Below are 15,988 nucleotides of genomic sequence, written 5' to 3' on the forward strand. Positions count from 1 at the left end.
CCGGTGGAATGAGTGAGGCGATTGATCTAACCTCTTCTACGAGACAGCCTAGATATATAATTCATAGCATAGCCTCGATCGTTTTTGTGCGTTCAATGTACTATATTGTAACCCCTTTTTTAGGGAACAGCATCAATTAAAAAATAACCTACCGCCTACCAGTCATGACCCCTTGGACCGTTGAACCAAAACCGTACACCTCCGTCAAAGCACTAAGGTACTGTAAAGCCCTATTCCGTCCAGAACGATCCCACACGTTTTGAGGACACCAGTAAGATGAAACCAGTCACTTGATCGATCACCACCCCAAAAGAGTCCAGAACACTCAGACAAGACCTGAAACTCGCCTACTGAACACAAGGCCTCCATAAGACGTCTAATGCCACTCGTTCAAGTTGTCAACAATAACAACAATCGTCCAGGTCTTCCCCGGAGAAGGAGCTGCTAGTGAAATCGTCGCTTAATCTTGACTCGGAACAGGTACCGCAACAGCACGTGCGACGGATCGTAAAGAGCATACTCGTTGAATCCCAAGATGCCTCGAGAGTGGGTGTGACCATAGGGAATTCTCGTTTCGGGCTACAGAGGTGTTAGTGTACAAAGTCAGTAAGCCCATCGTGTCCTGCAGTAGTCTCTAGACCTGCGAGGATGCACCATTATTACGAAACAGAGCAGCCACGTACAATCAAGGGCACGCGGCCACTCAAGGGCGGGTCCAACTCCCAATCAACCTCCCTCCATCTGGACGGACCGGTGCGGCCGAGCCCCTGGATGCAGCGGTATCGACCACCAGATTGATTGATGATCTCGTGACCGTTGTAGATGCTGGTCGTCGAGCGGATGAGCCCCCCACCGATGTCAGCCTCGCAAAGGAGTAGGATACCCTGGCCACCCCAGGCGTCAGACTTGCAGAAGCCAGCAGACTTGCTCGACGCGTCGGCCAGGTAGATGGCATTGCCAAACATGGTGCCCGTCCATGTAGCTCCCGGGCGGCGGACTTGCAGACCCAGCTCCAGGATGCCGAGCAGCGAGTCCAGCGCCGTGCCGTGCCACAGTAGCACCCGCAATTCAGCACCGGATGGATCAGGGACGGTCTGCTTGCTCTCAATCCAGTCGCGGTACGGGTTCGGCAGCTGGGCTTTCACGAACAGCCTGTATATGTCCTCTAGCTCCACGTTCAAGCAGTGAATATGGTGGCACGATCTCTCCAGATAGTTTCTTAGCTGACGGAACTCCGTGGTTGACGAGTCCGTCAGGCGGCGGAACCCGTGCCGCAGAGAGCTATAAGCCTGGTACAGAGGTTGGGCAAGAGTCCTGTGCGTATCCAATTGCAGGGATCCCCGGCAGTGCATTGCCTTCGCCATGGCAGCGATCTCCTGTTGCGGCCACAGGCAGTACAGAAATTTCGCCTCGAGGAAGAGCGCGTGGTAGCTTGAGATCACTGGGGGGCGGTCCTCAGCGCAGCAGAACGGAATCTGACTGCGGTACAGCGACGAGAGCCTGAGTATGGTCATCCAGTTGATGGCATTGCCGGACTCGATGTGCTTACGGATATACTCTAAAGTCTTGAATGCTGAGAAGACTGCCCACGAACTGAGCTGCTCGTACGGAGCCGTAAATGCTAGCCATGATCTAGACGCGCTTGGGTTCTCGCTGCTGGTGGTTCGACTGCTCGCGGGGCCTCCAAAGAGTATGTACTCCATCAAATCCTTGACCTCCTCGTTGACCTTCGCGTTGATCGTCGTGTACGCGGGGAGTTCCAAAAGAGAGGCCGAGGTCTTGTGGTAATCGAGCTCAACGAAAGCATATTTCCGGTAGCATCTCAACAGAGCTTCGTACCTTCTGGTCCAATTCGAGTGCGTTTCGTCATGAAAAGACTTGCGAAATCTGTCAGCGACAGTGGTGAAGCAGTTAGATTCAATTTCGACTCTTCCGCGCCCCTCGAGTCCAACGCGACCTTCACGAGTGTAGAAGGCGTATGTTTCAGTTTCCGGGTAGTATACGACCTATCCAGTGACACATTCATAAGCCAGCCTGCCTCCGTCAAGACAATGCCTTTGCGCCTTGACATACCTGGTGTCTTCGGAAGGAGTTGATGTTCTTCATGATGTCGACTCGCAGAAGGTAAACGTCATAAATAGACATTCTACCCCGATCTATCACGACCGTCGCGTCGAAGCCTGCCTTGGGATCCCGGGGTATGTGTAACCTTTTCCCACGCCACGTCTGACTGCGGAAATAGCCATGATGGGAGATTCGTCTCGACCTCGCAGTAGAAGGGCGTTTCTTGGGAATATAAAGGGCCTCAAACCTTAGCCTGTACTCCTGGTATCTTTCACTTTCACTCAGGAAAGTGTCATAGCCTTCCCAGTCAGAGCAGATTCGAGGAAGGGGAATGGACGGACGAGGTATTGACGGTGCAGGCAATGTAGATGAGGCTATAAGATCATCTTGGCCTGTAGTGTTTGTCGTTTCTTGCCCGTCAATTGGAGGCGGGTTACACAAGACATCGACATCCTCATGGATAAGCGGAGAGACTCCCACAGCGCGCTGTGTAAGTTTTGCTGGATTGATGGTCCCTGATGGATCTGGAGCCCACAACCGTTGCATGGATTAACAGTCGATCGACAGGTCTGGTCAGAAGATACAATTCCTCTGGATATGTGGACTATCATGGTCTAGAGTCGCGAGAGGTCGTTGCACTGTCGGGCGGATGTTCAACTTCACGAGGCAAAGGTATTGATTTCGGCAACCAAAGAATAGTACTCGGATTCCAAGATATATGATGGTCGAGATTAGGTGTGCTGCAGAAGCAAATGGTATAAGAAATGGACCAAGAAATCGGCTCCCTTGGGATGAGGTTGGTAATGCAACGCCAGACGGGATGTCCACGTTCATATCGAGCATCTGAGCTGGTGGTCACGAGGCACGCCTGTCCTATTCTAGTCAGGCGCGAGTCGCCTCAGGGCATCCTTCCTGCTGCAGGACCCTTGGCGCCTCGTGTCGTTACTTCCTTTCCTGGGGGATCCGCTCAATTGGAGGAAGGGCGCAAGTCTGAATGGTGACGTGCACTGCAGCTGAAACAAAGAGGGCGCAGGCAAACCACCGGCACAAATGATCGGCTTCGTCCTGGGGCCTAGAACAGGCTAACTTTGGGACTCGGAGAATCTGTTATTTCCGCATTTTCCCACACAGCTTTGAACTTTGTTGCTTTCAGCCAGGCAGAATGCCCTCAAGTTTGCCCTGAACCTCGCTTGGTAAGAATAGGTGCCTCGTGGCTGCCCTTTTGAGACAATCGTGACGGAGGGAGTTCGCTTGCCCCGCTTTCCCCGCCTCCGGCTATTGTTCCTAATTTGTCGCTAGCCCCCGTTTAAATGAGGTTAGGCATCGGTGGTTACATCCAAAACAGCATGTCGCACCGAAGCAGCCACGTGCCAGCAGATGCTCGACTTCTGCCTTTCACTCATAGCGTTATAACAACCTTCTGCGCGCTCACCCCGCTCTTCTGCTTGTCAAGGCCACCTTGGACAGAGTACAGCCCATGTCCCACCACGAGCTCTGAAGGCGCCGCCTTGAATGACCCTCTCTGCAAGGCCGAGGGCACATATTCTCCCCAGATGGTCTTTGCCACGGCACCCCCCTCCTGGCCTACGACGTCGGTGCTCGAAATTCTCACGGCTTTGACATCTTTAGGGAGATCTGAAGGTGTAGATACCACGCTCGCTACCGTACCACCACCTAGACCGTGCAGCACCGCCGCGCATTGTCGGACAGTCGCGTCAGTTCCGATGGCGTCATAAGCGCCAACGACAGGCACCCCATGTTCTTTGAGCAACGATACAAGTATCGGCACGACATCGGGGTTGTGGTAGTCGAGCACGAGTGAGGCTCCGAGGTCTTTGCAATAGGAGTAATTTGCTGGCGAGGCCGTGGTGACGACGTTATAGCCAGAAGCCACAGCAAGTTGGATGACCGACGAGCCGACCGATGATGACCCGCCCCAGAGGAGGAGAATGGCATTCTTCTTGGTCCTTTCTCCCGCACTATCAGACGTATTCTTCCTCTCCAGTGTCGACGTCTGATTTGCCAATGTGTTCGCAACCTTGGGATACTTCAGCCCCAGCGTCCCTTTCAGGTACAGCCCAGCCGCTGCTGTCGAGACACTCAACGGCAGCACCACTCCGGTCTGGAACCCTATACTGGAAGGAATCTTTGCGACCGTCTCAACCTTGGCCCGTGGATAGAGTTGAAACCCGCCATAGGCACTCCCGTTCCCGAGTCCCAGCGCGTGGGCAATGACGCGATCGCCTTTTTTGAACCGCTTCACATTCTTACCCACCTCCAGGACTTCACCAGCGATGTCTTCTCCCAGAATCCCCGGGTACTGGAGACCGAAGCCGCCCGACGCCTGGATCTTCCAGTCGACCGGGTTGACAGCTACGGCGCGATTCGTGATGATGAGCTCATCGGGCGAGAGATCCGGAAAAGGTGCCGTGGCGACTACAAGATGGGCATTCTCAGAGGGAATCCAGGCTGCATAATTGACGAGTTGCATGTCTGTTGCTGGTAACTGAGTGTGATCGAGGACTTTGCTTCGGGAAGTGGTCAACTGCAGAGAGATTTGTCAGGCATAGAACAGCTCTATTGTCAGCAAGATCAAGAGCTCTGGTAGCGTCATGCGGGGTAATTTAGGCACCCAGCCTCATCTATGAAGGTGAGTTATCAACGCAGAAAGCCTTGCGCAGGACATCTCGCAGCCATCCAATCTTACCGTGGCTGTCCTGATCGAATTCTTGCGCCCGCCAGACAACTATCCCGTCAGGACGAACCAGCACTGCGCCAGAGCTACCAACACCACGTTGAGAGGCCCATTTCCCATCTATACCCTTCCAGAAAGTCTTATCATCTGCCACTTCGCTCGTATCTGAGATGCCAATCAAGGTCACCAATCCATTCAATTCTTCCACAGCCAGTCTCCACAACTCCGGCCTTGAGGTAATAAGGATGAATCTGTCGTACTTGACTAAATCTCTAATTGACAACCTCTCTTTCCCCTTGGCCAACCACGCGTGTGGCAGGTGATGTCCCGGGATTGTCGAGGGATGGTAAAACAATAAATCCATCTCGCCAGTGTCCGTGAGCTGTCCGCCGTGGTTACTCTCTTTGCCTTCCCCGCCGACATCGATGTCGGGATAGAACCAGCCAATCTCGGCTCCCAGGGCGTGGAATTCGTTGTCAAGGATCTTCTGCGCGTCCTGGACTGCTTCTCGGCGCATTGCGCCGTCGGTATTTTCTGGCGACAAATCAAAGAACGAATCCATATTTGCAACATTTTCGCTTTGGCTATTTGCAGCAGAGACGCCGATGGCTTTGTCCATGACTAGGCCGAAAGCCTGTAGGTTATGCAACGCGCGGTCTCGCACACGTTGACCAATCGGTCGACGCTCGGTGTCGTACGTATCGAGAAGTGCGTTGCAGTCACTCTCCACCCCGATGGCTGACGGAATTCCGTTGATGGCGAAATTCAGCTTCCACACCAGATTATCCACGTCTTGAATGCCCGTGTTAAGTCCCAACGCCCCCCAAGGAGGAATGCGGTGCGCGGCATCCCCGACCAGAAATACTCGGCCTGTGGATTTCTTGCTGCGATATCGTGTAGCACATAGCGCGTTCACGTACCAGTGGTTTGTGGACAGTAGCTCAACTTTGAGGTCAGGAATCTGCAACGTATTTTGCATGCGCTTCAACATTGCCGACTCATCGAGACGTTTTGGATCTGTCGGGCTAAGAGCACATGCGAAGACCCATTCCTCTGTGTCAGGCGTCATGGGATAGGGGCCTAAGTGGTAAAGGTATCCTGAACCAATGGTGCCACCCAGCTTTGGGTTGACGAACCAGGTGATGAAGTTGCGGATATCAGGGTGTGCGAGAGATATAGGAGCTCGAACGTGAGCAGATACCATATCAACAATATCCCGCTCGCCCTCCCAGCCTATCCCCAGGTGATCTGTCACCATGCGGCCACCGTCGGCACTAATAACATATTGTGCTTTGACCGTCATCGGTGCTAGGCCTCTCTGTAGATACGTGACAACGACACTATCATCAGCTTCCTCAACCTTTTGAACTTCGGTAGTGTAGAAGATTCCTTTGGGGTTCAGTTCCAACGCCTTTTTCTGCAATATCGGTTCGAGTCTGATTTGTGGCAATATTGAATACTGGCAAGGCGAGGCAGAGGCGTATTCTTCTTGGTATGCTCCGCCGCCCCAGGAGTCACGGCCAATGATTTCCCTCCCGTGAGGTCCAAAGCTGGTATACCAGGCTGTTCTGCTGACATTGTCTGATGGGGCTCGTCGCTTGATCAGCTCCTCTTCGATTCCCATGCGACGCCAAATCTCCACTGTGCGGTGATTATAGCCACATGCTTTTGGGTGGATGGATGTCGAAGGATATCGTTCGAAAAGGATATGGGGGATGTTGCTTTGCGATAGCAGGATTGAGGCGGATAAACCAGTCGGGCCGCCTCCAATGATGGCGACTGGGTAAGTTGACGAGGAATCAACATGTTGAGATGCCATAGCTGGTCTGAAAACACTCTCCTGTCGAAACCCCCTTTGTCTCTAAGACGACGTTATGCAGCTGGAGACCTCGATGTAGGGGAAGGGTTGTGATGCCCAAGCCAGGACTAGTCGTCATCAACGAGTTTCGCGGACGTGTTGAGGTCGAGAAGTACAGAGAAGACTTCTCAGGCCTTCGTAGTCAAAGTTGTACCCGAGGCTTTAAGTGTGTGTTCTCAGCCTGCTTCTCTCTTGGTTTTTTGAACACCACCTCCTTCTCCACATGGTCAACGAGTCGACCCCACGAGTGTTGGAAGATGCAGCAGCTCATTGCGGAAGACGTGGGGCAACGAGAGTTTTGACGGGACTTGGAGATTAAGAGATAGAATTGCATTCTGGGCGAGTGGAGTGGATTTTGCATCAGCGGCATAGGCTGTTGTGTTCGGAGAGACTTCGGCAGAAATCGAGTTTCGTCGACCTGGGTCTGTTGACGTGGTCTTCTTTCAGCAATGGCATTGACAAAGCTGCATTCGAGGTCGGGGGCTCAGATCACAGAATTGAAGAACTTCGTATGATACAGCGGCATTCTCATAGATGGAGAAAAGGGTCGTTGGATCCAAGTCTCGGGCTTGACAGAACGTGAGAAGCCTTCGTTGACGATTTCTTACCAATCAAAAATTTCATGGACATGCCACCAGAGGAAGGCCTCGCCGTCGACTTGAAGCGATGACGACTGCGAACAGCAGCGGTGGTGGCAGCGCAAAGGACTTTGCTATTGAAACCCTCCTCACTCTGATCGAGGACTACCACTCATTCAATCCAGACACCACAGTCCCGACTTATGAATACCCAACACACCTCGAATTCAGCCAACAGGTAGCCCGCGGGCGACCGTGCGTATATCGGCTTGACAGCAGCGTCCTCGACGATCGCGCGGTGAGTGGAGGGAGTCAAGTCGAGGATGGAAGCTACGGCAACGACAACAGCGGAGGTGAGATCGCAAAGGTTTCGTCGCCGCGAAAAACAGAGAAGAGCATCCAACGTCAACGCCTGCGAGAAGAGCAGCGGTCCATTCTTTCGGCGCCGTGCTTTTCGTGGGCGAAGAAGAGTCTCTGCGAGCTTGTACAGGGCGAGGTCGAGGTCGCTGTGACGCCGGACGGGAGGGCAGATGCGCTCTACTCTCTTCCTCGGAGGACGAGGACTCAGTCTCAGTCTCACCCTCAACGAGAAGCGGATGGGGATGAACCAGAACAAGTCTTCCTCCAACCAGCCTCGACGTACATGACGCTTTCCACACTGATTGACAAGCTCTGTCCTCCATTAGAGCCATCACAATCTTCATCACATCTTCCTCGCTCGCCTCGCTCCCCTTCAGCCCCGCCCCAATACCAATCCACATCCACATCTGCATCCACAGCCACAGCAACAACGACAACAGAACCAGTCCACTACCTCCAATCCCAGAATTCCAACCTGCACACCCCACCGCTATCCTCCCTTCTGGGTTCTCTCCCACCGACACCACCGCCCTTCAGCGCCGCCGTGCTCGGCGACCCCGAGGCCGTCAACATCTGGATCGGCAATGCGCTGTCCGTGACCAGCACGCACCGCGACCCGTACGAGAATCTCTACGTGGTGGTCAAGGGCCGCAAGCGGTTCGTGCTGTACAACCCCGTCGAGGAGGTGTGTCTACACGCCCAGAAAGTCCGGACGGGGCGGTGGGCGTTGTCGGATTCACAACGGCAGAAAAAGGAAACGGAGTTTACGATTCTCATGGACGACGATGACGACGACGACAATACCACCACCACCGCCACCGCCCCAGACCCCAACAGCGGCGGCGACGCAGACATGAACCGTATCCCCTGGATCCCCATCGATCCGCTCAAACCCCCGTCTGCCGCCGCGTCCCAGAAATACCCATACTATAAATACACGCGACCTCTCACTGTCACCGTCTCGGAGGGCGAAATCCTCTACCTCCCAGCGGGATGGTTCCACCACGTCACCCAGGAATGCGGGCTCTGGGAGAGTGACGACGGATGCCCGACGACGGCGCCCTGTATAGCCGTCAACTACTGGTTCGATATGGATTACTCAGGAGAGAAGCACGTGATGAGGGAGATGGTCGGACGGTTAGTTGAGAAGATCCGAATGTCGGAAAACACATGAACCCAATCTATGTCATCATTTTCTTGTATCAAGAAGCCCATTTTCTATTCCAGGCCAAACGAGGGCGTCTAGGTCAGATGTCTTGAGGAGCTGACCTCCACTAGGGCGGACTAGCTAAGAACGTGTCGCGCAAAGGCCGCTTTCCTCTCTGTCTATCCTTTCCTCACTCTGGGCTCAATTCTTTTTTGCAAGGTCGTTTACAGTATCCGCATGCTCCGTTTTCATCGTCTCATCACCCGGTGGTGGTCGTGACGGTTCATCCAGAATCGACAAAGGAGGTCAAATTCAGTTGCCGCTCTCGATCTTCTCCAAAATCTTGGGGAATTCCTTCCATTCGTACATGATCTCGACGCAGTTGCACTGTTCCTTGAGAATCTGGGCCATCTGCTTCATCTTCTCCTCACCATCCTCCAGCTTGTAGACGCCGACGTAGCCAATGCAGGGAATGCCAGCGCGCATGGCAGCGGTAGCACCACTCTTGCTGTCTTCGACGGTGATGCACTCCTCTGGCTTGACACCGAGTTGTTCGCAAGCATAGAGGTAGATCTTGGGGTCAGGCTTGCTGGAAGGCGGGTTGAGCGAGGTGGCAGCGCTGTAGACGTGGGCGTTGGGGAAATAGTGGTCGATGCCGACCTTCTCGAGAGAAGCGACGACACGGGGTTTGGCAGAGGTGCTGACAACCGACATTGGGTACCCGGCCTTGTGCAGACGCTCCAACTCCTCAGGGGCACCAGTGCATGGTTGACACTTGGCAGCGAGTTTGGCGGTGACGGCTCCAAGTTCCTTGTTGACGTATTCCTCCAACTGGTCTGGGGGCATCTCAAAGCCATGCTTCTTCTGGAGACCAACCATCATACCACGAAAGTTCTGACCGACAAAGGCTTCGAGGAGGCCCTCGACCGTGTAGCGTTCTTTGACGCCGTACAGCTCGAGGAGTTCATTGGTGAGATCGGTGCAGGCCTCAAACGCAAGGCGCTCGGACAAGCAGAGAGTATTGTCGCAGTCGAGGAGGATGTACTTGACCTATAACGAGGTATCTAGTCAGTTTTTGATGACAGGCTTTGTTTTGTGGTGCGGTGGCAAGGAAACCAGCGGTAAACCGCCCTGTTTCAGAGATGGAGGGGTAAGGGAGGGTAGACGAGTCGGTGAGACATGAACTTACTTTGCCCATGTTGACGTTGTGGTAAGTAGTTGAGTGTTGAGTCTAGAATAACGAAAGGAGACAGATGAAGATGAAGTCTATAAGTGAGGACGAAAGAAGAAATTTGCAGTAAAGAGATACGGTGGTGGTGTTTAAGACTGGGAGGAACGTCAGAGTGCAGGGTGGGATGTGACACCCTGATAAGTTTTTTGTTTATGGGAAGACATGCTCATGAGAGATCGGGCACCGGTGGGCAGCGATTGGCGCCGGACGGTGAATGGTGGGGGCGTGTTCGAAGCTGGGGAAGACGCCACAGCCACTCAAAAGCTCCGGAAAGTTGGGGGGTGTGGTTCTGGCGGCCCAGGTGGCTTTCGGGCTTGGAGGGCTAAGAGCTTTAGGCTCCTATAGGCTTTTGGTGGTACCTGGGTGAGCGGCAGCATGTCCTGCTGGTTCAACAGCTCAACCATTGGTCCGCGGCTACGTCATCCCCATCCCATTCCTTTTTCTCCTTGTCAAGAGCGTATCAACGTGACCACGTGAGGATTTGTGCCCAAGATGGCGGTGAAAGAGATACGAGTAGCAGATTGCGAGAGCTCCATTCTTGCTGTTCCTACGAGGCTATCTCACCGTAGCTTGCGTGCTCGCTCATCTTCCGAGTGGGCAAGTCTCTCAGCCCTCATTGTTCTAGACCTTGACGCAACAAGCCCAGCTCTTTCACCGCAGTCCCGGAAGGCTGATACCTGCATCCGGAGCCTCACTTTCTTCTTTTGAGGACCGATTGAGATGGCTGTATCTCCTCAAGAGGAAACATTTCCTGCCTGTGGGACACACCGAGTACCTTGAGGAAGGTACCTTGCCTGCAACACACCGCGTGGAAATTTGGTGTCTTCACATGACTAAAAATGCTCCATCACACCAGTCCGCCGTTTGTTGGAGCGTTGGTACTTTGTGTCAGTCATGCAGCCGAGATTTTGGCAATCGAGACACCTTCCCAAGAGCATCCTCAAGAGGTGTTTTGTTCCTCTGTAGCGGGCCAGTTTGCAATGGGCGATAGTTCGCCCATGTCAACCGATCAATATCCTTCTGGTTGAAGACTGGTTTCAGCTTCAATAGCCTCTCCTAGCACCCCTTCCGCCTCGGTAGCCACCAGAGTCAGGAAGCCGTTCTCCTCGCCTCCACTCACCGCTTGGTATATGCCCTGAGCCGGAAAAGTCACCTCTTGATCCGTAGCCGTTAAAGCTGCCCCTGCTGCTCTGGCCGTACCCGCCTCGTACTCTTCCGTAGCCATTCTCTCTGGAGCCTCCTCTGCCGCTGACGCTTCCCCGAGACACCACGGTGCCATCGCTCAGTGGAGGAAAGACGGCACAATCGATAAAGTCTCCTATGACGAACCGTGCATCTTCCAGCGTCTTGTCTGCATCATCTCCCTCAAGCTGGACAGCGCTGCCGCCACCGCGACGCCCGTCACCACCACCATTGGAATATTCTGGCGCTGAGACCACCACACTGCCTATCTCTTTGCTCAAGTATCTTCCTCTCCCTTCGCTTTCTAGTCTCCCGCCACCACCTCGACTGGCGTGGACGTCCGGGTAGACCAGTCTGAAGCTCAACCTCGTCCCCACGGCCGGGTCGGGTAAAATTTGCGGCAGGGCCTGCGTTAACAGGAGCGCGAGTTCTCTCAAAGTACAGCTCATCCACGTGTAGATTTGCAGATGGGCAGGTAGGTGAGGATGTGGGTTTGAAGGGGTCGGGATAGGGAAGTCGGTCAGGCTGTGAAAGGCGGAGGATCGGTAGCAAAAGTTCAGCAGGAAAGGCGTAGTGGATTGCCGATCCACCGTCGTTTTTGCAGGTTGGGGGGTCGGCGAGCGCGACATCGTGAGGGATAGAGGTTCGTTGGGTTTGGGTGAAACTCGATAGGTCGAGAGTGTCGGAAAGGTACTTGCGCAGGGAACTTATCTCCTGGCAGTGATCGGTCCTTTGGAGCTGACAGAAGTCTAGGAAAGTATGCAACAGATAATAAAAGGGTATATAACCAACAAAGGCATAGCCAGAGGGAACAGTGTACGCTCAGTAGTCTGTGTTCCGTATGTACTGTGCACCTGTTGACTGAAAGTTCTGTACGTATTATCTGCAGCCTGGTCGCATCTCAAGCCGGCCGCCTCGGGACTTCTGCGAACTTCCTGGATCAAAGTTGCAACCAAATATCCAAGCCTGGTGAAGAAGAAGGGCAGATGTTTGGATCTGCGAGCTCTACGATGCGCAAATCCACTTTCTGAGCAGAGCGAGCGCAAGCCCGCATCGCGGCTGACCTTCCCCCAATCGAAGACAACAACACCCCCTCCTAGTACCGACTCGCCGAGTACGCGGGTACAGTCTCGCGTCCTACCTAGCTCGCTCGGTATTCTTTTCTACCAATTCCATTCAACAACTCCCGAACTACCACTCAGACATCACGATGCCTCCTCGTTGCGAACTAACACCTCAACTGCGTTCCAGATCTGTGAACTCCGCAGTCTCGGCTACTCGTACAAGTTCATCGCAGACCGGCACGGCCTACCGCGATCTACCGTGCAGACAACGTGCCGGCGCGAAAAGGAACGGGTGAACAACGTCTCCAAACCTCGCTCTGAAGCGCCACGAAGAGGCAGTCACGAAGAGGAAACGCAGAGAGAAGTAGTGCTATGGTGACACTATATCATTACAGATGCTCGTGTTTCTGCGCCGTCAACATCCGCTTTAAACTCCAGGCCATGCATTCATCTGCTCCCACATTTCTCTGAAGTGCGATAAATGACTCCATAACGCCTGTATTGCGAACAGCTCCTCCTTACCGGACCTCTCTGGATGATTCAGTGTACACAATGGCAGACTGGTTTTCCATCCTGCCGCCGAGGCCAGTCAATGTTCCCTTGTACTTCTCCCACCACTCTTTAGGGAATCCGACGGCATCAATGCATCCAATGAACTTGGAAGCACACACCTTCTGTAAGTATGAATCGTTGCGACGTAGTTTGTGAAAGATGCTGAAAGCTAGAGTGATGACGGGTACGATGGCTGATGTGATGGCGGCAATTCTCCAGCAAAGACGCTCTATTTGGGTCGGGAACTCCAACGACCATGCTATGCAGTGCAACCCTCCGACTAACAGCGAGGATGCTGCCATGAGGTTCAGTACCGAGGGGACACGGCCTTGGACCCATATAGCATCGTTTGGAATTCGTCTCCCTGGTAGAGAGTCGTTTGCCTTCAGATCCGAATACTCGGTACTATATATACTAATTAGATAACGTGGGTACGTGGGTATTATCTAACCTCGCACCCTCGCTAGGTAGGCATCCACTACCTCCGAGAGCCTATGATAGCGTGGCAGTCATTACATTGCTTTGGACGGCCCAACATGTGTAACCCCGACCCTGTCTCTCCTCTGTATGTATCAGCTCAGCCGCAATAGTCATGCATGACCTACTACAGGTCTTCACTTCCGGGTACTATTCCGTGACTTAGGTCGTGAGCCCTAGACACCTGACACGTCAATTGGTCCTCGCCGTGCTCTGCAGAACCCTGGAAAACCACTCCATCCCGTCCGGATGCATCGTGTCCGTGTACAGGAACCCGGTGAGTACATTCCTCACGTCGTCCCATTGGACTAGGCCTAGTCGTATGGCCTTTGCGGCGAAGTGCGTGGTGAACCAGGCAGCGCGCGGCGTCTCCTCTTCCTCGAGTTTCGTGTCCGTGTCCATGGACGATTCGGCAGTGGCGCCCACGTAGAGTGCCCAGAGACGGGCGTTCTCGTACTTTTCGTGGTCGGGCACGGTGTCAGGCGACCGCTCGCTGAGCTGGAGCAACTCTCGCATGTTGGCCAGGATGGTAGGCGTGGCGTCGAAGAGGCGCACACCGCAGACGGTCCCGTTGAACGAGATGGCGCGGATGTACAGCAGCGTGGCCAGGGCGATGTAGCCCCGGCACAAGACCGAGTTGACGGACCGTGGAGTCTCCGAGATATTCGTATCCCGTACATCTATTGCCTCCTTTGCCTGCAAGAAGAGGTTCACCAATTGGCCCTGGTGCAAGTATACGCGCACGAGCAGCCAGCCCATGAGCGCCGTGGTGGTGTGGCTGGCGGATGAGTCCTCGTCGGTGGTGCCCGGGCCTGAGCCGTTCTGGAACAGCCACACCGCAAGGCTCTCACGCCGCTCGATCAGTAATGTGCGCAGTCGGGGATTGTCGACCGACGGGTCGAGAAAACGGTTTCTCACATCCGACAGATTCGGGGGGAGGTAAGGGCCCGCTGCGTCGATCACGGGCTGCAGCCTCTGCGGGAGCCAGTTGTCCACGTCGAAGATGGGTTTGCACAGGAACATGGACGACCGGTGGACGTCGTGGTAGAGAACGTACACCAGGAGGTCCGTGTCGACGGGCTTCTTCGGGTCGTCGTGTTCAAAGTACCACCGCAGCATGTTGAGGTGGGCGGCGGTGCTGACGGGGTCCCCCATCAGTGTGTCGGTACCTATAAGCAGATTGATATGCCAGTAGAGCTGGCGGCGGTTGAATCGGCCGGTCATGAGGCGTTTGTGCAGCACCGCTATACTCTTCGCCCGGTAGTAGGCGGCTTGCTTCCGGACAGACGGGTTCAGCGATATCACCGCGGCCTCGGCGGCGCAGCTGGCGATGAACCCAGACCCGGCGCCTTCATCCCCGAGGCCATCGACCCCGTCGCCCAGTCCGTCGATGCAGTCTCGCCAGTCCCGCCACGCACTGGCACTGGTCATCCACCGGTGCTTGGTGGTGTGGTAGAGGGCTGGGATGACAAAGTCGCGGTGGAAGCTCAGCAAGTCGTTAGCAGCAGGGGTGATATCGACGGCATAGGCTCCAAAGGGGTCTGAGTTTCCTTTGCCGAGGATGGTCATCAGTGATTGCCGTTGGAGTGGCTTGATGTCCGCCTCGTTGTAAATTGCCACCAGTTGCTCCGCCCGCTCTGGGAGGTGCTCACACTGCTGCTGCTGGCAATCCATGTCATTGTCGTCGTCATTATCGTTGATCAGCGAGCGGATCGCAATCTTAGTTGAGGTTCTCTGCTGGTTTCCAACATCGTAGTCTACTGGCTCTGGCCATTGCGCATGCTCAGCGCTCTTGACAGTTGAGGTATGCCGAACATCAAGCATAGGAACTTCTGACGATGTCGATGTCGATGTCGACGCCGATGGCTGGGCATCAGGTATGTGAGGCAGCGCCTTGATCGAAGCCCTCAGAGCCCGATTCTCCTGCTGCCGCTTCCAGTTGCGATATTGGTTCTGGACGTGGGAAAAGACCTGTCGCCGGTTCGGTGAAGCTTTCATCTGCTTTGCATTGTGGTTGACGAACAAGAAGTCGCCCTCGAAAGGTTTTCTCTCGACGGGCATGTTCGTCCTCCGTTCGTAGCTCAAAAGACCATTATCCTATCTCTTCAGGTCTACTCAACAGCAACGGTGAATTCTGCTCAGCATACGTGTGTTGTTTATCGTTGTCGTCGTTGTCGTTGTCCTCCCCTCCCTCTTCTTCCTCCCCCTCCTCCTCTTCTTTCTGGGTACCTAAATACTTTGTAAGAAAGTTCCCGTAGCACAAACACATACGCTTTCGTTTCACAACCCCGCGTCCTCGGTAGCCCTTGGTACGCCTCCGTTGGATACTTCGGAGAAGGATTTCGGGGGTTGGCGGGCTGTTGGCTGGCTAGCTAATCGGGAGGGTGGGGGCCCGAGACTTTGCCAGAAACAGGAGTTGGCGCTGTACCTCTCACTGGTAAACCCCTCGTAAACTTTCGGGTTTTGTGGGATGCGAGCTGTAGGTGGGACCCTGAATCCCTGGATCCCTGGATCCCTGGATCCTTGACAGTGTGTGAATCCTTCCCCAGCCAAATATCGGAGGGGTTTTCGTAATAATCGTAAGTCGTGACAAATACACACATCCACATCCACGTACACATACATACACACCGACAAAGAAGCACGGACGCACAGACGCAGCAGGGGAGGATGAACTGAAACGAAACGGAGCCAAAAAGAAATGGGTGACGGTGACTAATCTCCACCAATCCTTGTGAGACTCCCAAAAACAGAAAAGAAAAGAAAAATTGGATTTGCGA

At 54.2% G+C, this 15,988-nt stretch overlaps 7 protein-coding genes across 7 annotated transcripts; 1 reads left to right on the forward strand and 6 right to left on the reverse strand.

The window, feature by feature from the left end:
- Positions 1 to 444: 444 nt before the first annotated feature.
- AYO21_09083 (hypothetical protein) lies at positions 445 to 2,145 on the reverse strand (the record flags this gene model as incomplete). Its single annotated transcript, XM_022659021.1, has 3 exons — positions 445 to 579; positions 684 to 2,006; positions 2,074 to 2,145. 3 exons carry the CDS (start codon positions 2,143 to 2,145, stop codon positions 445 to 447), a joined length of 1,530 nt encoding a protein of 509 aa, XP_022508651.1.
- Positions 2,146 to 3,463: 1,318 nt separating this feature from the next.
- Positions 3,464 to 4,555, reverse strand: AYO21_09084 (hypothetical protein; the record flags this gene model as incomplete). Its single annotated transcript, XM_022659022.1, has 1 exon — positions 3,464 to 4,555. One exon carries the CDS (start codon positions 4,553 to 4,555, stop codon positions 3,464 to 3,466), a length of 1,092 nt encoding a protein of 363 aa, XP_022508652.1.
- Positions 4,556 to 4,706: 151 nt separating this feature from the next.
- On the reverse strand, positions 4,707 to 6,578 carry AYO21_09085 (hypothetical protein; the record flags this gene model as incomplete). The annotated part of the gene is made up of 1 exon (XM_022659023.1): positions 4,707 to 6,578. One exon carries the CDS (start codon positions 6,576 to 6,578, stop codon positions 4,707 to 4,709), a length of 1,872 nt encoding a protein of 623 aa, XP_022508653.1.
- A 705-nt stretch (positions 6,579 to 7,283) lies between these two features.
- AYO21_09086 (hypothetical protein) lies at positions 7,284 to 8,729 on the forward strand (the record flags this gene model as incomplete). The annotated part of the gene is made up of 1 exon (XM_022659024.1): positions 7,284 to 8,729. The coding sequence occupies one exon, from the start codon at positions 7,284 to 7,286 to the stop codon at positions 8,727 to 8,729; it is 1,446 nt and encodes a 481-aa protein (XP_022508654.1).
- Positions 8,730 to 9,014: 285 nt separating this feature from the next.
- AYO21_09087 (hypothetical protein) lies at positions 9,015 to 9,900 on the reverse strand (the record flags this gene model as incomplete). Its single annotated transcript, XM_022659025.1, has 2 exons — positions 9,015 to 9,752; positions 9,892 to 9,900. The coding sequence occupies 2 exons, from the start codon at positions 9,898 to 9,900 to the stop codon at positions 9,015 to 9,017; spliced, it is 747 nt and encodes a 248-aa protein (XP_022508655.1).
- A 1,042-nt stretch (positions 9,901 to 10,942) lies between these two features.
- AYO21_09088 (hypothetical protein) lies at positions 10,943 to 11,744 on the reverse strand (the record flags this gene model as incomplete). The annotated part of the gene is made up of 2 exons (XM_022659026.1): positions 10,943 to 11,068; positions 11,145 to 11,744. The coding sequence occupies 2 exons, from the start codon at positions 11,742 to 11,744 to the stop codon at positions 10,943 to 10,945; spliced, it is 726 nt and encodes a 241-aa protein (XP_022508656.1).
- A 1,656-nt stretch (positions 11,745 to 13,400) lies between these two features.
- Positions 13,401 to 15,269, reverse strand: AYO21_09089 (hypothetical protein; the record flags this gene model as incomplete). Its single annotated transcript, XM_022659027.1, has 1 exon — positions 13,401 to 15,269. The coding sequence occupies one exon, from the start codon at positions 15,267 to 15,269 to the stop codon at positions 13,401 to 13,403; it is 1,869 nt and encodes a 622-aa protein (XP_022508657.1).
- Positions 15,270 to 15,988: the final 719 nt, after the last annotated feature.

Source organism: Fonsecaea monophora (assembly GCF_001642475.1).
Source record: "Fonsecaea monophora strain CBS 269.37 chromosome Unknown Scaff85, whole genome shotgun sequence".
Lineage (NCBI taxonomy): Eukaryota > Fungi > Ascomycota > Eurotiomycetes > Chaetothyriales > Herpotrichiellaceae > Fonsecaea > Fonsecaea monophora.